The following is a 26,477-nucleotide window of genomic DNA, read 5'->3' as shown; positions in this document are numbered from 1 at the left end:
GGCAAGAACCCTCTCGTCGTGATTAACTGGATCTCTACGGGACTGCTAGACCAGAGCCGGCGATGCCCGCGACGGGAATGACCAAACTTCTCATTTCGCTTGATTAGTAACACGTGGATCCGTGCTCTCGGTTCTCCTTTCGGCGGAATTCCACGTTCCACCGTTGGCCGAAAGTCGCACGCCGTTGGCCCGAATCGCGGACGGACGAATCCGCGAGCAGATTTACCACGACGAGCGAGCGAAGACAGACGAGTGACCATTAGTCGAGGACGGGACGACGACTATGTATCGAACGCGTGGACCGATGCGATCAACGTGGGAACAGTGGCTACCTTGTACTCGCCGTTGCTATTTCGCGAATGCCCTCGAAAGTGGATTACCGGTGGACGAGACTCGTGTCGGTGAACGGTTCCTATCCATAAATCATGAGAATCTTGCACGTCGCCCCGGAGACGAATGTCAAACAGCGAAAGGAAGGAGGGAAACAATTTCCACCGGAAGATCCGACTATAAGCTGACCGGGGGCAAAAGTCAAACGCGATACCAGTGGATTTCGCAGAGTACAGTCATCGATGATAAAATCTGCCACGCGCGTCTATCTAAATATTTACGCGATCCGTGTCGACGTGTGTATACACGGATAGATATTTGGCCGAAGCGAAGGGTTAGCAAAATGTACGCGAATCCTCGACGATACCTATCCAATTTGGCCTCTCGGAACGCGAGCTGGAAAGCGAACGACGTTGGCAGCATTTACGCAGAAATCTGCAGAAATTTACTCTTCCGTATCTTTTTACGCGTCGGATGTACGATAACCGATGAATGACTATTACATTGGCGCTGTTCGCGTATCGCATTTGCATAGGCGAATAATAACGAGCGCGGAGTTTCCGTGGAAATCAACGGAGCCGCATTACGCGGAAAATAATGGCCTCTTCGTTATTTCCGTTTCCAACCGACTGGGTCATTTTCAGCGCAGGAGATCTCTGCCGCCCGCGTAATTCCGAGAACGAGTCTCGTTACAAACGAGCAAAACTGCTGAAAATTGGAAACAAGTGGGGAAACGGGAAACGTCGCGAGACCGGTATCGACGAACCTGCGCGTGTTCTAATTTCATTTTCCTCACCTTACTAACTCCTCGACGACCTTAATCTCGCTTAACTCGCCGCCATGAAATTTCGCGCGAGTTTGCCGGAGCAGCTCGGCGTGCACGCGCCTAGGCGAACACGTTCAACAGAGTCGGTGTAAACAGCAGGCGATAACGAGCTACCACCACTCGCGGAGTTGAAGATTTTCTTCGATAAAGCTTCTGTATTAGATAGAAGGCAACGAAGTGCGGGTAAGTTGCTTGGTATGGAGTCTAATAGGGCGACTGCATAAGGTCGGCTATCGATCTCGTTGAAACTTTACGTAGGCAGAAAATCAAATTAGAGTGTACGGAATTTAAGAACGCGGCTGACAGAGGGCTGTCCCACCGTCTCGGTGTTCGAACGCGATTAATGGCGCGAGTGTACCCGCGGAATATAGAGGAAACGCGTAAAATAAAAGTATCCACGGAAGAAGGGAATCTAATATCAGGGGGTAATCGGATTTTCCCTGGACACGGGACTCGATTTCCCCGAGTACTGTATTCCGAGTTCAGCCACGCGTGCACGCTCGAGTATACCTGGCGTCTGTCGATGTAAACGACGGAGCTTTAATACGGATTCTTAAGGATAGAAAGGATACGATGCTTTCCACGATGCCGGTGGTATAGGGTAAAGCTTTCATACGAAAGCTCGATAATTGAAAAGCACAGGAGAAGGTGGGCCGGCATGGGGCCAGCGTGTGCAAAAATATATTGAAAATCGACGTCTGTTTCGGAACAAAGGGAAACAAAATACCAGCCAACGAATTCTCGTAAAATGCGGTGTGATCATTTCTGTCGAGCTTTCCTGTATCGTGTATCGCGTATCGCGTATCGGGAGCTTGGCTACCCAACAAAATGGAAAGCAATTCACATATGAAAAACGTGCTTTTTGCGCGATTAAAAGTCTCGAAAGTCTTTCGCGCTCGACGAATCGATAAACCGGTGGCACGAGCTTTCAGCCATTTCGAGCACCGTTTTGCCTGTCGGACACCGGTTAGCCCGGATTTAGAAGACGAGCGCGGCTTCGGTCCAAGATCGAATCGTGTTCGATGCTAATTGCGACGCCACGCCGCGTTCCTCCGTTCGCGTAATTAGGATTCTCTACGCCGCGCTGTACTTAGCAGTTGTCTATTAATTACGTCGAATCGATGGTCCTCGATGCTCGCGATCGATGCTGCTCGCGATCGCGTCGGAGAATCGAGCAGTCGTCGCGAGTTCGTCTTAATTGTCCCAAAGAGCTGCTTCGATTTAATTAATCGTAATAATGGACGAGCAGCCATTGTCGATGAGACGACTTCGGTTACTCGAGCGACACTCGAAACATCGGCAATGGGAAACGGAAGCAGACAACTTTTCGACGGGCTCTCTCGGTTAACTCGCCGAGTAATGACACGCCGGCACGAAGACGGAAGAGTAAGTTTTCACGGAGAAACTGCGAATTCCTCCGGGCGATTGATATTCTTCCTCTCTGTCACGGAGACCGACAAATTTCCCGCCTCGAGCAAATAATCACGCGTCCCAGGACCGCGGATGGTCCAATAAATTTCCCCGACTACGACTACTTTAACTCCAACGTCCTACTCAACGTATTCGCTGCCGGAAATCGCGAATGAACGATGCCCCGTCGCGTCCTTCTGCTCGCGACGATATCCGTATCCGTGGCTTATCCGCGATTTTCCACGCCTGCTGCGAAACCTATTCGATACGATACGAGGATAATAATACGTGGAGGGAATAAGGTCAAAGTGAAAATTCCTCGTCGACGAGATACCGGCAGATTTTTAATCCCTCGATTGATTATACGGCTGAGGACCTCCGAAGGTGGCAGGTAGAAATTCCGCGATCGAAAATCGTCTCTTTTTACCCCGACAAAAGCGTCATCGCGAGATTGCGCAATAACGTCTTTTGACAGGTCTGCTCCACAAAGAAATTTCACGCTAACGAGAACGAGCCTTTATTTCGGTACGGTTATTTCGGGACCGGTGTTACCGAAGTGACGGTGGAACAGAGGACAGGGGAAAAAGAGTACGTGCACTTTCTTCTGGAAATAACGTGTCTTTTCCTCACCGGGGAACGATTTTCACCTCGGTCTTATGGACGCTCGATCGCACGACGGATTTCGCAATATCGGACTGCGAGTTGAAATCCTTCGTCGACTCTTGTCGACTTCGTTCCACGATCTTCCGTGGAAACTATAAATTCACGGCTTAAGGGGAACGATTTACCAAAGACGGAGCTGCGAACGTTTCGAAAACGTTGACATTCCATTTGTAGAAACGACTCGCGTCGGATGGTCGACAAAGAGTGCGCGCGATCGAATTAAAATCCGGCGATTTTGCGAGCAGAAATTTAATCGGCGGTGTGGGTGACGTGAAAAAGCGTCGGAATGAAATTTTACTCGCGGGAGGAGCGTAATCGTCGCGCGTGGGAAAGGTGTAACGAGGAAAATTGCAACGCGCCGGAACAATGGTCCCTTTCGCCGTTGTTGCGACGTATCGGATGGCGGTTTATTTTCGCGTCGTGATAATCGCGATCGATCAAACGATATACGATCGATGATAATTTATCGCGCGTTCGATACTCATATCCGTGACAGCCGCACATTATTCCGTTGCGTAATATCCAGAGCCATTTACGACGGTGCGCAAAAGACGCTGCTGCGTTCGACGATTGCGAGTAGAACCGGCTATGCTGTTCCATCGAAACGGGTAATTCGATCGAATGTTCGTGTTCGTGGTATACGGGTTGATCACGGGACAATATGTCACGAAGTACCGCGAATAGGCTGTCCTATTCCAGGCATCTTCGAGCACCTCTCAACGCCGTGCACTTTCGGGGCGCGTGCTCTGCCTCTTCGGGAGGAGCAGCATGCATCTGTTACGAGCAACTCCGAAATTAAAACGTTAAGCATCGAAGGAACAGGCCGGTATCTCGAGGACAGAAGGCTGCTACTTAAAAACGTGGCTTCCAATTTAATATCAATTCGAACCACCACGGCCCTCGAGAACCAGTCGGGGTACCGTTTTTATTTCCACGCGACAAATACCGCGTCGCGCTTAATCGTCGATAAAACCAGACGGGACGTGAAAAAGATGGTGGAAAATGGCCCAGAGATATCCGCGGAGAGCGTGAAAACGTCGGAAGAAAGTGACCCTCTGCAGGTGTTAAACTTTCATAGGATGTCGGCCCATTGCAGCCAGTCGCTGACCATAAAGTCCCATGTGTCGCTCCAACGACGTTCATGAATTTCATTCGCGATACTATTTTGAAGTATCTACACGAGAGAGAGAGAGAGAGAGGGGGGGGGGACGAGACGGTGGTATCGATTCTCTTTTTCGCGAGTCACTTCGACGGACATTCCAGCCAAAAAGGGGCACGCGCGAGGTACCTAGCCAGGGTACCGGGCAGTTGCAGATATTTCGGTCGGTATGACAAGCAGAGGTACTAACGGACGCTGTCGCCGAGTTTGAGAGACGGTTTGACTTTGCGTTGGCAAAGTTGAAACGAAAGGTTTCCCGTTCCGTCGGACCAAGGCTCGAGCAGCCAGAGAGACCAGGGTGTCCCTGGGTCTTGGCCTGGGGACGTGCAAAAATACAGGTCGAGCGGTCTCCGGCGGAATCGTAATTAGCGACGGGACCGATCGGTATCGGGTCCCCCCTCGACTCTTGGTAATTTCGTCGGTGCGGTTACAACGGCCGGGAATTAAACGCGTACCTCACAGTTACATTCGTGGAAATGTCAAACGTGTGTCGCACATTGATCGACTCGCGCTCTTCGAGCCATTCGACACGAAATAACTCTTCGCGGGTTTAGCATTGACGTTATCGATTCGCCGGGCATAACTTCCGTCTCTAGCCACCGACTGCCGGCCATACCCGTTCCGGAAGAAACCCTCGAATGAATTTCACGGGGCTGCGACGAGCGACGAGATTAACGACGATCCCCTGTTCTCCAGCGAGACAAACCAAACGAACGATGGATCTATAAACCGAAGACGGAGATAACGGGTCCTCACGATTTTCCCGCTTTCTCGCTGTCGATTATATACCCGTGCTTCACGGAGCCGTTTGAATTTCAATAACGGATACCGTGGGTCAAGATAAAGCCCGTGAGACGATCGCGATGAGGAACGATAGGGGATTTAATCGCGTGCAAACGCGACACGGTCTCTTTCTTTCTATACGTATATTTCTCTCTTTTCCTTCTCCCTCTCTCTCTCTCTATCTTGTTCTCTCGTTGAATATTTCATGGCAGGGAAACATGAAAACGCTTTGATCTTGAACGTTGCCGGCTATCAAGCATGGTAAAGAACAGTGATATATATTTTTTTGGCCCCTTTGGCTGGAAAACACACGACGAATTGAATCGGGCTAGCGAGCACGCGTCTATAGGAATGAGACCGAGAAATCGAGTGGCATCTGTATGCATTATGGAATACGGTGCAAAGGATAGAAGGCGGAGAGGCAAAAGGTGGTCGCATTGGTATTCCAGCTCCGTGGATTTATCCCTGCTCCGTGGCTAACTTAATCAACATTAACAACGAGAAAGACCATCCCTTTTTTGTCAGTCCCCCGCCGGCCGGAGGGGGGCAAAGATGGAAAGAGAGAATTAAAACGCGGACCCCGCTGGAACAAGAAACCCTTTGCCCGTGGCTACACGTAAATGGAAACGTTTCCTCGTTAAACCGTGCGACCGCCTTTCGTTGCGTCTTACTCGAACCGGCCGCGGCCAACACGCGAAAATGCTAACGGCGTCGATACACGTTTCAATGTTGACCTGTGGGACCGTCCGCGAGGTTCCAGTCTGTTGTCATTCGGTCGCCGGGTATTTCCCGTTCATCGATTTCTCAGAAATGGAACGGAGTTCTAGAGGATTGTCGCGCGCCATTTCGACGAAAATGGCCACGGGTGAGGTTCGCGGGAGGACGAAGAATTCGAATTATACGATCCCATTGCTCCTGTCGCGGGATTCGTATTTCAACGAGGTTTTACAGTTGCTAACTGCTGCAAACTTAATAATAGATAGCGAGTTCGCGAGAATGCGCGTGTCGGGGATAATAATAACGGTCACGTTGAAAGCACTTTCGCGGACTGATATCGTTCATATTCGCAGAACAGATACCTCGGCTTTTGCACTTGAAAATATTCTTCACGCGAAAGTAGGATAAATATTGCGACGCGTGAAAAGTCTGGCAATTAGGGCAAGATAGGTTAGGATAACAATGGCGGCGCCGAAATCACGGTATCGAGCAAGATATCGATCCATCGGGTAGAACGAGATAGAGAACGATAAGACGATTGTTCGAGAAAAATAAATACGAGAGCTCGATATTCCGATCATGGTAGGCCGACGTACACCGTGTGAAAATATGATTGGCATACATGCATATGTAACACATTACGCCTACCGTTACATCATCTGTGAGCATGTGTTCTCAGCAGCATGCTGTGCTAGCAACCGTGGAACGAAGGTCACGAAGTGTAGTTGACGTGACAATGACCTATCCTGTTTGTCACTGCTAACGTCTATATTTCCCAGGATTCTCGCAAATTATTCGTGACTGCGCGATAACGGATATAAAAATTATCATTCGCGATGATAAGCGGCGCATGAGTCGGAGTTAGAAACAAACGGTATTCGAATAACGACACATGTAGGATTATGCATTTTTAATGCCTCATTACAGGCATTTTAAACGAACGCGACGTACAGCGAGTAACAACAGCGTGTACCGACATTTTTATTTATAAGTGCTCCGTTCCCGATACCGTTCGAAGGCGGCTTTAACATCCATATTCCAATTCGTCGTTTATGCAGTCGAATTCTACGTATGATTCATGCGATCGCGGTTTATTGTTTGAGCACGGTATATTGCCCTTCGTAACTCCGATATCGCGGTATACCCTGTGTAGCTATGCGATAGATAACCACTCCGAAAACATTTCTCCAGGCGAGAGATATAAAGCGTATCCTTAACGAGATAAACCGACGATTTTCCCAGCTCCACAAAAGCACGTGTACGTGTTTTGGAGCGGGCGAGAAATATTTTCCATCGTGTACGAATAATCAATTGCATTTTTGTAATTATCAAAAAAAAAAATAAATAAATAATTGGAAAAAAAGAAAAAAGAAAAAAAATTGAATATCGGAATAATTTAGTAATCGGCGATGCATAAGCATCGATGTATTTTCTCGTACCTTCGAAACCCTCGCCGGGTACATTCGGTTAATAACGTTAACGGTAATGGCCAGGGATCGATTTGTAGAGAACGAAAACGTGGCTGAAAAGAAACGGTGGAATAAACACATAGGAGCCGTCGGCCAAAGACTCCTAAGTCCACAACGCGTTGGAGCACAGTGCTGCTATTATCTGCTCTGTTTCTCCCAATATCTCATAGGTCACGGTACAAAGACGAAACTGCCCTTCAAGATAATCGCGGACAGCGAGCATCGCGACAACGCCTCGTCTCGCGCTGATAACGCGATGGAAATTATCGACCCCGGTTCACCGACGGGGGTTTGTTTTGAACGTGCATCCTCGCGCACAGCCGTCGCCAATAACGACGATAGAACAGGCAAGCCTTTCCACGACGGTGGCGACGGCGTCGTCAACGATTCCGAATCGTATAAAACGGTTAGAGAGCACACGTACGAGATAACAGGTTGCTGCCGAAACGCGAGCCACGTATCGAGCTAACGTGCGTTTCGTATTATACACGACACGACCACGACACGAGACAATCTCCTTCGAGAGCGCGCGCATCGCCCATTGTTTCGACGCGGTGGCGGTGATATGGGTAAAAGCGACCGGATAAATGGCGACTTTCCCCCCTCCGCTGTCGCGGCCGCCTCACGGGTTGTAAATCTCACGCGACACGCCGAAACGCACGCGTTCGTCGTACGGGTATACGAACGTTCGAGTAACGGAAAAAACGTCAGACAAAAACTGAGGCACGTTCGGCCGAAAAAATACCTCGGCCAAATGTAATACGTAAACTACTCACCCTGTGACTAGATTCCTCGAGTCGCTGCCTCTTGGAGTGTGGTCCGTCTCCGTTGAACGCCATCCTGGGGCTCAGCACCGGGCAATTACTTTTAAAAGCGGGACACTCGGTGCTACGACGACACGTCCGTGTGTATACCGCGCGGCTCTCTACCGTGTCGACGATCTCGTGCGCGGGCGGGGGAGGGGGGAGGAAGGAGAAAATAATCGGTAGGACACGACGCGAACGCGACGAGAACAGACAAACGCGCGAGAGCGGCTTAAGGGAAACTGGATCTCGATGTTGCTGGAGAGGAACGTCTCTGCCCCTAACGAAGTAGCCGGCTACCGCAGCGCTATCTACCGACGCCGCTATTCGAATACTGACGAATCTTTAAGGCGGAACCGCGCGCACGCGCTTCTACCGTTTGCCCCACTCTCCGATTGGTCCGCCTCTCTTTGCTTGCGACGCATATTCGAACAGTGAAATTACCATTAAATAATGAGTCAAAAGAACGGTTACAAAGCACATCGAAGTTTTTAGTGCGGTTTTTAAAAGTCGTTACGATCGCTCGAGGAAGAGGTAATTGAAATACATTATTCATCGACAACTGTAATTCAATCATACTGTCCAATCAAAGGCACATAGTAATCTGGAACGACTTTGATTCGTGGACGCGGGAAGTGCGATTGCGAGAACATTTATAGTGATCGAAGACGGATAAGTTCAAGGTAGGCAGGATTTATCGGAAAATAATTCAAAAGACGGTAAATCGTTAGTTATTTTTCCTAGACATTAACACTAAGTTTCGTGGTGACAGTCTACTATCGAACACTGGTTTTAGCGTTGGGATCAAATTTTTTTCCGACAGGAATAAAAATCTGTCGTAAAGTACGATAGTTTCCACTAATGGCGCCAACATCATTCGAAGCGATCCGAACACTATAACTTGCTGCCATCGATTCAAAAAATCGATAATTTCTAAATTATTAATGTCGGAATCTTGTGGCTGCATATAAGCCTCAAAATGCGTAGTAGCTGTATCGCAATACCTAAAATCATGAAAAATACGTGTATATATTTTTTCGTTCGTTACTATCTGTTATTCGACTTTCAGTTACGAAATGTCAGTCACTTAACTGTTTGAATGACATTCCTTTTGATACTTTGACATTCCTGAATTGACAATGACGTAATTTTTCACTTTTTTTCACTAAAATAGTTTCTAAAGCTGCTCTATAAGTATGCACCTGAAATAAATAATTTAGTTAATAACATTTTATTCCTGCACGTATATTTTTTCTGATAGACTTAACTATTAAATCTTCATAATTTCCATTCTTCAATTTGTCACAATACTTTTCAATGGCATGACAAGCTACTTCTAACGATGTATATGTTAGAGAATGATTTTTTCGGGACAACAGGTACTTACTAAGTGGATAACCCTTTAATCCACTTATTTCTGATCTAAAAATTCGCTATATTATAAGATGTAGCAAATTTAATAAGACTAAATCGTATAAAAAGTGTACAAACTGTATTGTTAGTTTCATATAACAACACCCTACGATACAAATAAATTTAGCTTCATTTCTAGACGAGTAAAGCTTTAATAGTATGGAAGCTAAGTCTCCACAAGGATGGAGACCTATAAGACCAAATTCGGTTTCTTTTTCGCTTAAATCAAACTCATTTTGAAACAATTCTTTCAATTGCCTAGCTAATTTCGATTCGACTAAACTCGAGGATTCTAATTTAGCTGTGAAATATTGAGGACATTTTTGATAGTAGTTAGGTATGTGTTTTTTTATTGACATCAACAATTCTTGATCCCATTTCCTGCAACAGAAACATGGTCAGCATCAATTGTAATGCTATCATATTATAACAATTTGTATACCTAGCTTGCTGTAACAATATACGATCCTGTTCGATACAAGTAACATTTAATCCATACTGAAAGGCTAAAGTACGAGCTAAGTGACCCATTCCAGATCCAATGTCAACGATACATTTACAACTAGCTTTGTAGGCACAACCTACGCATACCTATAAATAATTACAATACAGTACAAACCATAAACATGTTTTTAAAGAAAAAGTAATACCATACTTGAGCTATCTCACGTATCTCGTATCTTTTCTTCTTTTTTATATGCTTTGAAAATAAATTACTAAATTTGTGATCTTGGGAATATAGCTTGTCGAATATGTCAGTTTTAAAAGCTTTGCTAGCATTGTCGTTATTATTATTATTGTTGTTGTTGTTTGTCTTTGCTCTATTGGATTCACAAGCTATAATACTTTTTGGATCTTCATTATTTCTATTGACTTGCAAAATATTAGCCACTTGGCGAAGTGCAAGCAACGTTAAGGGCCATACACGTGTGCTGTAACACGATTAAAAAAATGTTGTGTAGCACTCTCCGAAATATTATTATGTTCGAACAATATAGTATCAGTGCTCACCACGAGATGTCTCCTGATAACCATTTACCAAATTCTTGAGGAGGTGTATCCTGCAATGCAAACCTCCAACTTCTCGGTAATTTTTCCCATAATTTGTCTTGAAAAAAATCCTGTATCAAAGAGAAAAACCACCTATAGAGTTTGTCGAAACTATCACTGGATGAAGGTAACAACACGCGTTGTAGCATCTAAATAACACGTACGTGTAACTATATCGAATTAACCGAAAAAAAAATACAACACAGTAGCCCAACACAAGCAGCTGGTGCGAGATTTATTTTTAATGCTACGTACCACGACATGAGAGTCCAATAGCCAACCGTATATATCTAAAACGCAAAATATTCGATCAATTGTGACACGAATTCTGGTACAGACTCTACATGTGCACTGAATGTCTGATGCGGCCATCATTGCAGTGAAATAGCCGCGTAAATTTGACTGATCGCTGCACGTGATTCTAATTTCATCGTAAGATTATCGTTCCTAACATTTAAAAATTTCATTCCTGTAAAACTAAAGTTCATCCGTAAACATTTGCTTATCGAGAAATAACCTTTATCGCACGTTTACGTAAAATCAACTTGGTACGTCTCATTACCACAAATACATAACGTATTTATCGTTAGATAAATTCCGAGTTATTTACAATACGTATTACACGCTATGCTGGGTTTCAAAATCTGCTGTGTACGACAGAAATAGAAAGTGCAGTGAACATAACGCCGACTACGGACACTTTTTGTTTAATACCGCGTATACTATCTAATTATATAACGTAGTTATGAGGATATACATAGGTGCGAATGATACAGTCAGCAGAACAAACTTCGCTAAAAGGAAACTCAATGACAATAAGAAAAACGCTAAACTGGCGAATGCAAAAAATACCGAGGTAATCGATTTAGTTTTTTGCCCGTAGGCAAGATATACTGAGCAAACGAGCGCAGGAAATGATCGACCAGATCGAAAGCAATTTTCTCACAAAGGCGCGTAAAATTTTAATATGTCAGCCAAGGTCTTATGAAACGACGAGCATCTTCCGCCGCTTCGATACAAAAGGCAGGAAAAAATGAGAACCGTTTGTTTGCTTTATTTATTAATTAAAAGATCAGATGCTATTCTTGCCATGTCCCACTTTACAGCACTTTCACTCTTCAACAGTTACGTTATTGCTCATGAGCGCACTGCTCTCCGAGAACTATATACCTACAAACGGCTGTAGAAGGAGAACCGTATCATCTGCCACTCTATATCCCTGGACTTTCATGAGAACCATACACCCAAGATTCGTGCAATCCTGTCTTAAATGTTGTTTCACAAACTACTGTTGCAATTATTGCTAAACGCTATGATAACACTGTCCTTTTGCACCTGCTTCATTTATTCGTCTCCGGTTCAAGAACGAACGTTAAACGTTGAACAATTCCGTATGAATTTCTTCCGATTTACAAATTTTGTTATTCTACATCCGCATTGGATAATAATTTAGAAATTTTACACCTTTTTTCTCCGCGGATAAATAGACTTTCGAGACGAACAATGTGACTGTACACGGTAGGAAACCGCTGACCATTCGATTCTTTGCTCATCGTGTTCGAATCTCTTGGTTATTTGGACCTCTTACGCCAACGTAAGTGAAAGTTTTCAAGTAGGACGAGCGAGACATCGGATCTCGTCGGTGCGTGGATATTCGCTAAATGCTCATCCCCGTCGGTTACCGTGGTCCATCGAAATCGCTAAATGTCAATGTACTCCGACGGTAGCCGGACGCCACCTCTTGTCTAATTTCCAAATCATCCGACAAACTTTCGAACCCGAGGAGAAAACGCTTTCGTTCCGTTGTATCTTGGAATATTAAAGCCGACGTATCGATATCGGCGAGGAGCAGAAAGGCCGTAGGGGATCGTTTCAAGTGAATCTATCTTGACTGCATGATAGATCATTCTGGAATGCGAGTTACGCAAGTATGAGAATTTTGCATCATCAGAGCTTTTGCAACTAAGGGTTTTACCAGGTCATCCTCATTTAACTGGTATTCTAGATTTCTGCCTTTCACAGCAACTGAACGCGATTTATGGAAAAGAGTGCACGCGATCTTTTCACGTGGGATAAACTTGTTGGAAAATCTCTAACTGTTTCTATTACGGAGAGGAAAGATACGTAATCGTTGCAAGACTAAAACAAGGCATGCGCGAATGAAACGTGACGAAAATATGTAGCAATCGCATTCGCTAAGGATTTCTATTCAGGAACGGATATAGTTAATTACCGGTAGCCATTTTTGCAAAATTTCTTGTCGACTAGAATTAAAGTCTCGTTATGAAACAAAATAGAAATAAGACATCAAAGAATTATCTTCGTTCGTTATACGCTTCGGCGTAACGCGCCTGTAATCGTGAGAGTAAAATCGATGGAATCGCGAGTGGTGGAGTGAGACTGGTTGTGGGGTACACGACAAAGTGATCACAGAAATTCACTTATCGCCTATCGTGGAAGAAAGGTCGTTAGACAGACGCAGGAAATGATTTGTTGGGAAGAAATCGTTCACTCGGAACCGCTTTAATCTTTTAGCGAAAGTAATGACTAGTGTATGTAAAGCGTACACTGGCGCGGCGCACGCGTGTGAGTCGCTACGTTCCTGGACAGGTAGTCTTTCACCAAATAATTCGGTGTATACCATGCCAGTCGCGGACACGGCCTTCTCCTAGAGGAAAGGTAGGTTTCGGTTTCGATAGGCCTTGGAGGTCGACGGAAAAGTGACGCTCGTTTAATATAATCATCTTCCTTTCCTTTCGATCGGCAGACGGATTTAAAGAAAGTCGACAACGGCTTCGCCCGCTTCCCCTACCCGGTCGTTGTCTCTCCGTGTCTCGAACCTTCTTTTTTCTTTTTTTTTTCGTCTTGAACCACGTCTGTATGTTCTGCACGCGAAGGCTCGAGACGTTGCCTTACACTAGCCACGCGAAGTGTATGTAGCCACCAGAGCCAGAGAAAGGTGCCCCACCGTATTCGATATTAGAGAGGAGCTTCTTGAAGTGTCCGGTGGTGGTGGCATCAGGTAGGGAGAAACGGGCCTCTGGGCCCAATCTGTCCTCAGTTCCCGTACGAAGCTCCATTCAATATCGTTCAGTACATGCCCGGTCCTACGGATATCATGTTGCCTATCGCGAGTTAGCCGCTCTTGATAAAAGTTAACACGTGAAGCCGGTGAAGTGTGACTCGACCATCGAGAAAAGGGCCCAACTAGCAACCGATTCGGACACGCCATGCGCTTCCTTAAATTGGTAAATTTCACGAAAGATCGGAAACTTGCGAAAATACTACCGGGAATCGGAGAAACTCTCGCCCGAGAGTGCCGTGTTAATAGGGTAGATAGCTGATTTCAGAGAACGCGCCCGCTTGTACTTTCATCGTAATAACCATGTCTCGTTTCGTAGTTGCGGGGAACGTTCGACGCGGTTCTATCATTTGTAATCAGTCAGCGTATCGCCTTCGGCTACTTAGCAAGGGAAAGTATATCGGATTAGCAACAAGTTTATGTATACTTAGTTAACAGTTCGTAACGCGGATTTATTTTTCCCTAGCAATCTACGAATCTCGCGTTCCATGAAAAATTCGAACGTGAGCTCGCGTTGGAATTAAGAATAACCGTGCCGTCCGATTCGCTCGTTGCTTAACACGAAGACCACGTATATAAATTTCATTTCATCCGCGTACGTCGGGGACGAGTTTTCTTTTTGTTCGAGGAATATTAAGAAGTCCCCGCTTTAGGAGAGTCACCGAATTCTCGAGGTGAAACGCGCACGTCGTGAATCTAAAACCTAAATTTTCTCTCCTTCTTTCTCTCCATGGCCATGTGAAGCAGCGACAAGAATTTCTGTTCTATTCGCACAATTTAAACTCGAGAAACATCCTATATCCGATACGTGCTGTAACTCGGCCTCGCCATATCGGGAACACGATCGCGACTGGGAATCGCTTATCAGGGTAGCAGTAACTGTCCATTCGGCGACGCTAGAATACCAATCGATTGGCCTCTTAAGGTCTTACAGGATGCTTCTTCTCGTTTATTAATCGGGTCACTCGGTTACCCACGCGCGACCAATGTTTCCACAAATGCGTACCGCCTTTGTACACGCACGCTTCCCATTGGTTCGTCTGGTTTCGATGTTCCGATACAGATTCACCTTTCCAGATTGCCGTAGTGGCAGCGATTTGCGTCGCCGCGACCTTTGCCAAAGATGAGTCCTCGAAAGGTCGCGATAAGAGACAACAGGTTGCTTTCTATCCAAGGAGAGGAGCCAGACCGCCACCCTATGCGGTCCAAATGGAACCGATCGTTCAATATTCCCAGAGAGATCCGCTCTACAATCCCTTGGCCAGCTCCAAGAGCGACGATCTCTACGAAGAGGGTCCACTGAATTATTATCCTACCGAACCTGAACCGATCATCGAAATTATCATCAAAGAATCCAACGACTCTCTGCCAACACCGGTACCTCCACCTCCTCCTCCAACCCCGAGACCCACGAAAGAGCCTATACAAGTGTTCTACGTGAAATACGAGAAAAAGAAGGGCTACGGGGAAAAATCTCGAGTCGTCTACGAGCCACCCGTGCCCGCGCTGACACCTGTCGAGGAGCATGAGGAGATCAAGCCAGATAACCCAGTGCCTTATCCGGAAGAACCTGTTCACACAGCGACACCGGCACCGGCTGAACCTTCTACGACTTTGAGAGCGATCATTCGACCCGACAGTGAAGTGTACCACTCTGGCTCTAGCGGTATTCGCGTTACCTTTGGCACGGAACAAGTGCCACCGAACAGTCACAATAAGCGCAGCGATTTGGAAGCACCTCCTACCCAACAACACGCCAAGCCAACTTCCTCTCCTCCGGGAGCTCCTAAAAGACAGCACGGCCCGTATCAGCCGATCCAACCGGTCCATCAAAGAGTACCACCAGCATTGCCTCAACAGAGAATCGCGAACTCGTTTCCGCAGCAACAGGCGCTCCATCAACCTCTTCAGCAACAGCCGCCTATAAATTTCTTGCAGCAACAACCATCATTTTCGCCGCCACCGCAAGCGAGAAGTCCGTTACAAAGACCTCAGCGCTTGCCCATAACGATCCAAGGCCTACCAGAAGTACAACAGCGAGCACCGTTCAATAGTTTTGGTACGCCTCATCGTGTCAGCATTAATCATCCACAGCAACCAGGATTCCCACCTACCCTGTCGGTCTCTCATCAGAATGTACAGATACAGAGTCAACCCTTGCCACTGAATCAGGCCAGTCCCTTCAGCGTGGAGCCACAAGCACAGCAACAACCTTTGCCGCAATTTAAGCAGCAGGAACTGGAAAAACAAAGATATCACGAGCAGCGTCGTCAACAGGAGCTGCTGAAGCAACGCGACCATCAAAGGCAACACGAGCAACAGAGGCTTCAAGAGCATCAACGATTCTTGGAGCAACAGAGACACGTGGAGCAACAGAGGCTGTTCGAGCAACAGAGACAGCAGGAACAACAGCGACAACAGGATCATCAGAGGTTGCAGGAGCAACAAAGGGTACAAGAGCAACAGAGGATTCAAGAGCAACAGAGGATACAGGAACAACAGAGGATACAGGAACAGCAGAGGATACAGGAACAACAGAGGGTACAGGAACAGCAACAACAAAGGTTGCAGGATCAGCAGAGATTGCAGGAGCAGCAGAGATTACACGAACAACGTAGGAGGAAGCAGGAACAAGAACAGAAATTATTGCAAGAACAACAGTATCGCACGCAATTGAAATATAACCAAGCGCAACCGGTGCCAAATATACCTCAGGTACCAATTCTGCCACAAATTCAGAAACCTGGCGGAGAAATTTTCAAAGCTGTTCCTAAACTCGAACAACATTACGCAATTCGAGAAAATCCGCTTCATCCCGGCCCTTTCCCACCTAATCCCGTTATCCAGCCGACTGGATTCCCGGAAACGTCACAGAATCAATACGTCTCCGCTCAACCGCCAAGTTCGCCGCCAGAGATCTTGCGGAACCCAGGGGTTGATTTTGTAAACGATCAACAGCAACATATAAATACGAAGCAACAAATAGTGCAAAATCAGCAGCAAGGATTTTTCTCGCAAAATCTTCAACAGCCGCAGCAGCAACAGCCGCAACAGCAACAGCCACAACAGCAACAGCAACACCAACGTTTCCCCACGCTTCCTCAACGATCTTCGATCTGGGGACGCTTGCCGTTCGCAGGAAACAGCGCGAGTCCTTCTCAAAAGATCTATGCAACTCCAGTAAGTCCTGTGGAAGATTTCAACGCAATTTCAACAAACAGACCATTCATTTCGAGCACGACTACTACCACGACAACGACCACGACGACTACCGAAGCCCCAACGACAACCACGGCCATTTCTCCAAAGAAGGAGGCGAAAATTAAGGAAAATATCGCTAATCTGCCGGATGAGGTGCCGGATGATATCAGGGAGCAATTATTGAGTTCGGGTATTTTGGGTAATGCCGACATACAAATACTGGATTACGACAAGGTCGGCGACATACCGATAGAGAAACTACCGCCAGAGGCCCTGGCGAATTTCTATGGCGCCGGAGGCGGTTCCGCGGTAGCTGCCAGCGAACCGGTCCCGTCGATCGTCAAGAAACCCAAAACGGCAGAGAGCGCGTCTTCGTCGACCTCCTCTTCTTCCACTTCTTCAGCGGTTTTGACGAAGAAGGCGGCTGCTGGTAGCTCGACTAAGTTCGAGCAGGCTACCTTGCGGCCAGGTGGAGTGGAGATGAAAGTAGTACGCTTCGATCCGAATACGGAGCAAGGCCAGGCGCTAGCGGATCAGCACATACGTGATGATGCTACCAGGTTGAATCCCGTAACCGTGGGAACGAAAGACGAATCCCAATACAATCGTTACCTACCGCTCAAAGTGAGTGGTGCTTCCTTCCCTATACCGGACGTACCGCAACTTAATGGTCGGAAGATCTCTAGCGTGGTCGTATTGGCGCCCGTCGACTATAACTTTCAAGAAGAAAAGGAGATCGAATCGAGACAAGGCAGGAGGGTGAGCGATGTGCAAGCGGTAAAATTTCTCGCCGGCGACACTCTGAAGCAACTGGTGAAAAAACCAACCGCGGAGAACTACAAGAAGTGGTTGGAACAGGAGAGCCGTACGGAGCCGCAGAAACAGTCGGTGGTACTGCTGGTAACCATGTAAGTGGTAGACGCGAGTTTGATGCCATAACTAATCACGCTTACCTACCCGTTTGCCTTCGTTAACTCCGTCCACTCGCTTTAAACGACGCGTGCAATTATTCTTTAACGAGCCATATTCTCCGCCATCGCGATCTTCCATGAACGCTCCTTTTGATCCGCTTCCGCCAATGTTTCCCAGCAATAACGATCGTAATCGCCGAGCTTCACTTTCTTTCGGCTTTCAAGTGATCCCCGATGATGTTGCAGGCCAAAAGACGCGGAGCAAGGCGAGAAAGAGATCTTCATGTACGACGTGGTTTCGCAAACTGTGAGCAAACTGGCTGGCGACCTGTCTACAGCGTTTGTCGATGCTGCCGAAAGTAACTCCGACAATACCGACTCTTTTACCGATTCGTCTTTCCCATCGTATTAAGTGTAATACGAATGAATATACTATGGCGTACCGTACTAGGGATCTGCAATAAATGGAAAGAAACAAGGTTTAGCGTGCCAAGTCCGAAAATAACACATAAGATCTTCCATCGTCTCACATATCTTAAGATTACAACGAAACCGGAATAAGGTTTAAGAAAGGTAAAGGACATAAAATACAAATATCCTTGTAGATATTTTAATTATGTATTATTATGTATATATTGATTTTATACTTTTTTTATACAAAATAAACGCAATATTTTTTTTTTACGTGTAAATCGTTCGCTTCTTTACCTGACGTGAACTTCTGAAAACCCAAAGACACTGTTGATCGATTTTATTCAATTTTTATGCACTCCGTGCTGATTCAAATTTTATTGGAACTTGTAGCTACAATTACGAAGTTGTAATTAACTCGATTGAGTTCAAATTAATTTGTACCTTCGGAAGTTAGTCGCAACTCTAATTGTATCGAACAAGTGTAATTTAAATTTATCATGCTTAACAACGTTAACCTATCTACATCTGTAAAGTTAATGTGAACGAAGTTATCAGTAATCAATATACTTTTTATAATAATATCAACGAATTTATAGTGATATCGTGAAAAACAATTTGTTACGGTACCTTTTTATTAAGTGTCATATAGGATAATATTGTAATAATTAGCGTTAGAAATTAATGAAAAAGCGTATTAACATCGTTACAGCATCTAGGGCCAACAACCTAACATATGTATATTCCACTACAAAGTGATGAAAGGTTTACTTACTTTTAATTACACAAATTATATAATACATAAATTTTTAATAATTCAATTTAGAATTTTAGAATAAAATAAGTTTTAATTGCGTTATAATTTTTACGTCAACTAAATCTTTATAAAAATAAACGCAATAAATGTATAAGTATATACACGTATTTCATCATTTTAAGTTTGGTACGCGTGGTGACGTTTATGTTTCGTTTAGTGAAATTAAGTGAAGTGGTTGGTGTTTTAATAAAAAATTGAAATCGAAAACTTACTTTTATATCAATCGAAAAGCGTAAGCATATGAGGTATAACTTTTTATAATTATGTATTAACATGTTTTAATTATTTCAAACTCAGTGTTTACAATGAACTGTTTCGTTACTTGTATAGGTTACCTTGCTCTCATGTCGTTCCGTGTCAAGATGCTGAAAGGGTGATTTACGAAGATCCTATTGAAAAGCTTGCATTAATGAAAACGTAAAAATGTCCAGCAGTAGTTCTGAAAGTAGCGATGATAGCCGTCATGAAAAATCACAAAGAAGACGTAAACACAGACGCCCTAACCAAGACAGACGATCGAGCAGAAAGGAATCGAGCAGCAAGAATAAAAGTTACAGAGACCGGAGAGAAGGTAGGGACGTTCACAAATTTAGCAGAGAAGTAAGAAGAGAAAATAATGATGTGCATCGTGATAGATCACAAGGCGACCGGGATAGAGTATATAGAGATAGTCGACATGATCATCCAAGGAGGGAAGATGAAAGGCAATATGACAGAAGAAGATATGAGAGATCACCTCTAAGAAGAGAAGAATCTCGTCCAAGACATAGAGACTACGAAGAAAAAAATAAAAAACACAGAGAACCTATTGAGTATAATAGAAGACATGACAATGCGAATAAAGAAAGGAGAAATAATTTTGAAGATGCAAAACTAAGAAATGAAGCTTCGCCGGAATGGGGTAAACCTAATGTTAAGGCAGAATCAAAACCAAAGCCACAAGAAAAAGAGAAACCAAATTTTGAATTGTCTGGAAAACTAACAGAAGATACAAATACTATAAATGGCGTAGTCATTAAATACTCTGAACCTTCAGATGCCAGAAAACCTAAACGTAGATGGAGGTTATATCCATTCAAGGGAGAAAAAGCATTACCTACTTTATATGTCCATAGACAATCAGCATATTTAATGGGCAGAGATCGCAAAGTGGCAGATATTCCTTTGGACCATCCTTCATGTTCTAAACAACATGCCGTTTTACAATATCGCTTAGTATCTTTCCAAAAAGAAGGTGGTGGGGAAGGAAGAAGAATTCGTCCTTACCTTATAGATTTGGAATCTGCAAATGGTACATTTGTAAATAATGTAAAATTAGAACCAAGGAGATACCATGAATTATTAGAAAGGGATGTGATACGTTTTGGATTCAGCTCTAGGGAATATGTCTTGTTACATGAACATAGTAAAGATGATTCATTGGATGATGATGTTCCCTTAACTACTACAAGTACAACTACCATTGCTACTACTGCATAGGTAATGCTACATTTTATAATTTATAACATTTATTAAATTCTTTTCCAGGAGTTTAATTATCTATATATATATATTATATTCCAGGATTTTACTTGTAAAATAATTAAAAAAAAACTTCTAATATTTTAAGTACATTAATACAGTATAATGTTATCTATTAGAACACATTGTAAGTCTAGTTTATGATTGTCTTTAAGTTGTACTATGAACAAAATTAATTCGTTTCTTATATAGAGCATTTATGACAAGTACAATATTTGTTCTAATAATAATTCTAACTCATAACAAAGAAAAGAAAATGTCAGTACACAAGTTTTACATTTTATCTAATTAGGAACAAAAATTGATTGTAATAAGTCACTTTTGAAATACATTACAATTTATTCATTTACATTTAAATCTTTATTTACCCAAACTTAGACAATAGATTTTATATGATGTATGCAATTTTATAACAGTATTTGCATGTCAGTATAAACATGTATATATAAAATATACACAAAATTCATATAATAGTTATTTTCTTAGCAATATATTTTCTAATACAATATCAAAGGTATTTACAAAATTCGACATATTTTTACTTAAAAATGACAATGTTTGTAAGGAACTAACATTATATAGACAATATATGAAGGTATTTTGTTAAATAGGAAGACTACGAAATATTTTGTAAAAATTATTGGATTATTTCCTTTCTTTTTTTATTTAATAGCCAAATATACCATGATATTTACCAATGTTTTTACTTTTGTTTATACATTCTTTACCAATACAATATTTTATAAAACGTTTATCCGGTCTTTATTCTTATTGCTATCATCTTATATTTTGTCTATTAATTCTCTAGGATGGATACTTATAATATCGTTTTAATACTTTTATGGAAAAAATGAACGAAGTTAAAAAAATATCAAATTTACATTAACATATAATATTTACAAAGATCTTCGAATTTTATTTTTTCGTAAAGTAACAAAATGAAACTTGAAACCTCTCAATTCAGTCGTATGTTCAAAAAATTTATTCTTAATTGTACTGCTTTAAAAAGAATCTCTATATTTATATGTAAAACTTAACAAATCCATGTGTAATATGAATATCAATTTTCAGAATATGCCTCGTACTATCTCTAAGTATGAAATTTGTACAATGAATGGTGACAATTTAATCGTATTCTCGTGTCGTTAAATAAATACATTAATTGCAGTAACAGGTATAAAACTATCGCAGATTAATCACCATGTAATACTCTATAGCTATTCTCATTTCTTAGACGCTAAGCAACAATTTGATTACCCACTAAAACTAATACTATTATCAACTAAAAATGTCCTGCCACATGTCCAATGAATTTCGGGTATTAAAACTTAAATATGTACATACATTAATATGGCAGTTTAAAGCTATGGAACTTTACACACATCCTCAGTTTCGATACGCTTATTACTGAATTTACGATTCTGCTATAGAAACGTGACTTATCCAAAATGACTTAGTCCATTACCTCTGTAACAACAATTTCACGACCCATTTACCCTTACAGCATCCGTATTGATGTTCGTATACGTAACTATATTGTTACTGTCTTCGACAACCGGAGTTTGCCTCAATAAGTTCAATAATGCACTGTTTATCACCAAAGGTATATTAGCTTTACCATTTTGCAAATTAGAATGAGTCCTTTGAATTTTTGGCAATGCGTTCTTCGTGACGCCATTATCCGTTCCCTCGCCAGTTCCTCCGATAACGCTGTTCTTCAACGGAAGAACATTTTGCGAACTAATTAACGATGAACTAGGTCGAGTGGGTGGGGCTAAACTAATATTCGAGCTTAAAGAACTAGAACTTCTACCTTCTAAACTTATCTCAGATCCTCGTCGTTCGCTCACGTTTCTTTTATTCTTCCGTTGATCAGTCAATGACGTGAAGGAATCTCTCTTTAAAATCGCTTTAATAGTAGGATTAGTTAATTTCGAGCTATCTAACGTGTTACATTTTTCAGTCATGCTTGTGATCGATGCCCTCTTCCGTTCTGGCAAATTCAAACTGGATATCGACGACCTCTTATCACATTTCTTTTCCGATTGTTCCTTGGCATCGCTCGAACTGTCTTTTTGTTCTTGCGATGGATCGGAATGCAAATTACCCTTTACATCTACATTTGTACTAGCTTTGTTTATATTGGCTAAATTTTGATCAGAGATATGAATTGACCGAGGCACTTCGTAACCGTTTGTCGAGTTTTCCCTTAAAATAATATCCTCGTTATCCGCTAATAATTCTAAATATTTCGGTATCTCGCCCGACTGTGATGTAAGCGTCGCATTATGGGAATTCTGAAGGAACGGTTGCATATCCCGACTGCCTTCCGAACTGCTCGATTTCCATGAATTCCCTGAGAAAATCAGCCGATTGTAATTACATCCATTCTTGTGCAATCATTTTATTACGAGTCGAAGTGAGAAGAAAGGAAACATTGATCAAGAAAGCAGCGTACATAGATGATCTTCACAAAGAGAACCTACCTGAATTGTTATGATTTTGGTTCTCGTCAGCAAAGTAAGCCATGTTAGAGACGCCTGCAAGCATGAGCCATGCAATGATAAATATGTACTCAAGCAGATTTGTTAAATTTATATATTGAACACTCTTATGGTGATGCATCTTGCTGAGTTGAATTGCAATTATCGAACGTGATCACATTTGAAACAGAAATAATCGTTATATGACACGTGAACATAAATTGCAGTTTAGATACATACGTCCGTGTTCCAAATAATTCTATTAGTCGATAAAGCGGACACTAATTCGTCAATTTCAGAATCGAACTCTACTAAAGGGCTATGAAAATTGTATAAATACATGATCGAATACGAAAAGCAATAGAGCGACAGATTTTAGTCATAAATGAACGAAAATTTTTAGGCGAATACTTTTGTCATTTCCCAAATTACATTTCAATTCATAAAAACGTAACTTAATGCTTTTAGTTTCAGAAACATTTCAGCAATATGCTGGAGAAAAAGCAAAGTGAGAATATATCATGTAAATTTCTCTTATGAATTGAAATGATTCTGAGGGGCGAGACGGAAAATTTCAACACTGAATTATAAGAATCATACTAATAAGCGATATTTAAATTTTCCTAGCTAAGACGTGTTTGCTTGTTTGTCAATTAATATATCTGAAGAAACGTAGATTTGTGGTCCATGCCAGAGGTTCGCGTAATGCAAACCTCGATACGTGATCCAAACTTACCTCTTCTAGCTAAATAATGACCAGCGTGCACTGGGTTCAGTGGTGCATCCTCTATAGTACTTCGAAGACTAACTATATTTTCAAGGCAAACTTTAAAGCTTGGTCTGGCATCGGCAACGCTCCAACAACGCAACATAAGCTGATGTAAAGCAGGTGGACAATTCAGAGGTTTGGGTAACCTTCCACCGGCCCTTACGTGATGTAATACTTCGATATTTGTTCTGGCAGGATACGGCTGTTGTCCTAAGGACGTAATTTCCCACATTAATACACCAAACGCCCAGACATCGCTCTGCGAAGTAAATACACCATCCACTAAGGATTCGGGCGCCATCCAACGAACAGGAAGTAACCCTTCTCCTTCCTACAGCAAAAGATACAACGAAAAATTGAAAAATTCGCTTCTATTTCATGCACAAACTGTAAATTGCCTAATCAGACAACTACTGTACCTTTCGATAATAATCGTTCTTGTATATGTCTCTGGCGAGTCCGAAGTCACCGATTTTAACGACACGATTCTCCCGATCTCTGGCAGATACCAGACAATTCCTACACGCAAGATCTCTATGTACAAAATGGAGCTCCTCCAGGTAGCGACATCCTCTTGCTACATCCTCGCACATAGCAAGTAAATCTTGCAGGCGTAACGCGTGTGAATCCGATGGCTGCAAGGATCGGCTTGCCCTTAAATAACTCAGCAAATCTCCGGCTTCCATCAGTTCCAGCACTAATAATGGCGGATCCGTATCCAAGCAAACTCCCAGGAGTCTCAGTACGTGCTTGTGTCGAAAATGACTCATGAGTCTAGCCTCCTGAAGGAACTCTGTTTTTTCTTGAGCCGAGGCTCCTTTTCGAAGCGTTTTAATCGCAACTGGCGTGATTCCTGGCCTCTCCAAGTCCTTAGCGTTCCCTTGAAATACCTGAAATACATTTTCACGCACAGGGTAATGGAAATTTTAGTAATATGGTCTCACATGCTCGTAAAGTATCTCTGTTTGTATCGCTTACTTCTCCGAAGGCACCGCTACCCAGAAACTTGGCTAACGTTATCTGTTCCCTTCTGATTTTAGGAAGCGTCGAATCGTCTGGATCGTTTTGCAAGGTAGACGCATATAACGCGTTGGACTGAACGAAATTTCCGCGTGGTATCTCCCGAAGAGTCGCTAACTCGACATCACTCACTAACGGAGGTAAAACCGCCTTCTTATCTTCCTTGCGTTGCCGGTACACTGCTGAATTACAAAACTTATCTTTTATACTCCTATTAACTACATTTTAAGTGTACTTATTTAAACAAAATTTATTTCAAACGTTAAAAAAATATACTTTATTCATAAACATCATACACTTACGGCAAAGGAAATAACAGAAGCAAATGAGCATAATAGTGATAACAGGCACGCTAAGCCCCAACACTAAACCAAGGTGTTGTTGCGCCGCTAATATACCACCAGTAGCTTCCGTTAGATCAATGATCGGACTGGACCTGCTCCAGCCGCCAAACCCATACGCGTTCCTGGCCTGAACTCGAAACCGATACTTGTCGTCCATGTCTCCCGTGATTATCCAATAGTTGTCCGTCCCGTTGTAATACAACTTCCAACTCGCGTTCCCGGTCGAATCTATTTGCTCGTTAATTTCATTGATCTTCGTTCCTTCCACGCGGTACAGCGTGATTTGCGAGCCGTGAGCTTGTGCCGGCTCCCAGTTCAGCTGGTAGACGGAATTGCGAAGCTTAGTCGCTGTAGGCATTCCCGGAGCACTTGGCACATCACCTGTTTGGCAAACGGTTCGAGACGATAGGTAAACTTGCAAAGAACGAAGACCTAAACTTTAAAACTCTGAAGTTTCTTACCTAATGTCTGGAACGTGTACCCTCCGTCTGTTGGCCACACGAAATCCTTCTTGTAGTTCGGATACCTCAGAAGCAAATGGAACTTGTACAACGTTCGTGGTTGCAGTTTATCGATGAAGTATGTCACTTTCTCCTTGTCCACCTTAAAATCGTTCGCCACTTGCCAATTCTCCACGGCTACATCTTTGTACTCTAACGTGTACCTGACCATAGGGTTCACCGTTGGTACCCAGGATACGTTCAGACTGTTCACGCTGACTCTGTCTAGGGTCAGATTGTTAGGTTCCGGGTACATCTTGACTACCTGGCCAGGACTTTCGCTGTAAACATCGTTAACGTGAGCGGGATAAGCGCGAACGAACACCACGTACTCCTGATCAGGCAACCATGGTTCCAGCATGGTGAAGAATCTGCCGTCCGCTGTGCGCTCGTTACCCTTTATGAACTGTTCTCCCTTCTGTCGTGCTCCATTTATCAGTCGAAACAGCCTCCAATGCACCTCGTATCGTACTGCAGCGGCGTTCAATATTTTCGGAGGCATCCAATATACAATGGCCAAAGTCGGCGTCAGAGCTTCCACTGTTACGTTCTCTGGAGGCGTAGGGGCACCTGCTTCGGTTCTCAGTACAACCCCCGAACCGAACTCCAGACTCATTGACTCCAAGTCAGCGTAATAATTACTCAGAGCCAGTTTCAACCTGTATTTCGTGAACGGCTTCAGATCCTTTATCTCGTACTCCTTTTCGTAAGTCTGAAACTTTGTCCTGTCGCTATCTTCGCACATGTTAGGATCGTTCTCCAGACACTGCGACACGTATATCGTGTAGAGCGTCG

General features: G+C 43.4%; 5 protein-coding genes across 7 annotated transcripts in view; 2 read left to right on the top strand and 3 right to left on the bottom strand.

Annotated features, from left to right (window-relative positions):
* sm (heterogeneous nuclear ribonucleoprotein L) overlaps positions 1–8,447 on the bottom strand; it is a 143,322-nt gene extending 134,875 nt beyond the window's left edge. For both annotated transcript variants that reach the window (XM_017908764.1, XM_017908765.1), the window contains exon 1: positions 8,134–8,447. In XM_017908764.1, coding sequence (XP_017764253.1) covers positions 8,134–8,196 — 63 coding nt within the window. In that variant the 5' untranslated portion in view covers positions 8,197–8,447. The remainder of the gene's footprint in view (positions 1–8,133) is intronic.
* Positions 8,448–8,711: 264 nt separating this feature from the next.
* LOC108553741 (protein RRNAD1) lies at positions 8,712–10,998 on the bottom strand. The gene is made up of 8 exons (XM_017908766.1): positions 10,879–10,998; positions 10,585–10,694; positions 10,229–10,505; positions 10,016–10,164; positions 9,652–9,954; positions 9,429–9,582; positions 9,253–9,362; positions 8,712–9,164 (listed from the first exon to the last, which is right to left on the bottom strand). The coding sequence occupies exons 1-8, from the start codon at positions 10,996–10,998 to the stop codon at positions 8,888–8,890; spliced, it is 1,500 nt and encodes a 499-aa protein (XP_017764255.1). The 3' UTR covers positions 8,712–8,887.
* A 370-nt stretch (positions 10,999–11,368) lies between these two features.
* Positions 11,369–18,229, top strand: LOC108553738 (putative mediator of RNA polymerase II transcription subunit 12). Its single transcript, XM_017908762.1, has 3 exons — positions 11,369–11,479; positions 14,783–17,814; positions 18,064–18,229. The coding sequence occupies exons 1-3, from the start codon at positions 11,369–11,371 to the stop codon at positions 18,227–18,229; spliced, it is 3,309 nt and encodes a 1,102-aa protein (XP_017764251.1).
* A 961-nt stretch (positions 18,230–19,190) lies between these two features.
* LOC108553742 (smad nuclear-interacting protein 1) lies at positions 19,191–20,524 on the top strand. Of its 2 annotated transcripts, none has more exons than XM_017908768.1 (2): positions 19,191–19,277; positions 19,376–20,524. In XM_017908768.1, exon 2 carries the CDS (start codon positions 19,469–19,471, stop codon positions 20,522–20,524), a length of 1,056 nt encoding a protein of 351 aa, XP_017764257.1. In that variant the 5' UTR covers positions 19,191–19,277; positions 19,376–19,468. The 2 variants fall into 2 exon arrangements, with proteins under 2 accessions (XP_017764257.1, XP_017764256.1); XM_017908767.1 differs by having other exon boundaries at positions 19,191–19,290.
* A 1,189-nt stretch (positions 20,525–21,713) lies between these two features.
* Positions 21,714–26,477, bottom strand: part of sev (receptor protein-tyrosine kinase sevenless) — a 9,572-nt gene continuing 4,808 nt past the window's right edge. The window contains exons 10-15 of the mRNA XM_017908769.1: positions 25,644–26,476; positions 25,141–25,563; positions 24,797–25,020; positions 24,238–24,708; positions 23,786–24,149; positions 21,714–22,922 (exon numbers count right to left, since the gene is read on the bottom strand). Coding sequence (XP_017764258.1) covers positions 22,048–22,922; positions 23,786–24,149; positions 24,238–24,708; positions 24,797–25,020; positions 25,141–25,563; positions 25,644–26,476 — 3,190 coding nt within the window. The 3' untranslated portion in view covers positions 21,714–22,047. The remainder of the gene's footprint in view (positions 22,923–23,785; positions 24,150–24,237; positions 24,709–24,796; positions 25,021–25,140; positions 25,564–25,643; position 26,477) is intronic.

This window comes from Eufriesea mexicana, unplaced genomic scaffold, assembly GCF_001483705.2.
Source record: "Eufriesea mexicana isolate 0111107269 unplaced genomic scaffold, ASM148370v2 scaffold12712, whole genome shotgun sequence".
Lineage (NCBI taxonomy): Eukaryota > Metazoa > Arthropoda > Insecta > Hymenoptera > Apidae > Eufriesea > Eufriesea mexicana.
Note: the sequence above shows the minus strand (reverse complement) of the source record. Positions and strands in the feature narration are given on the sequence as shown.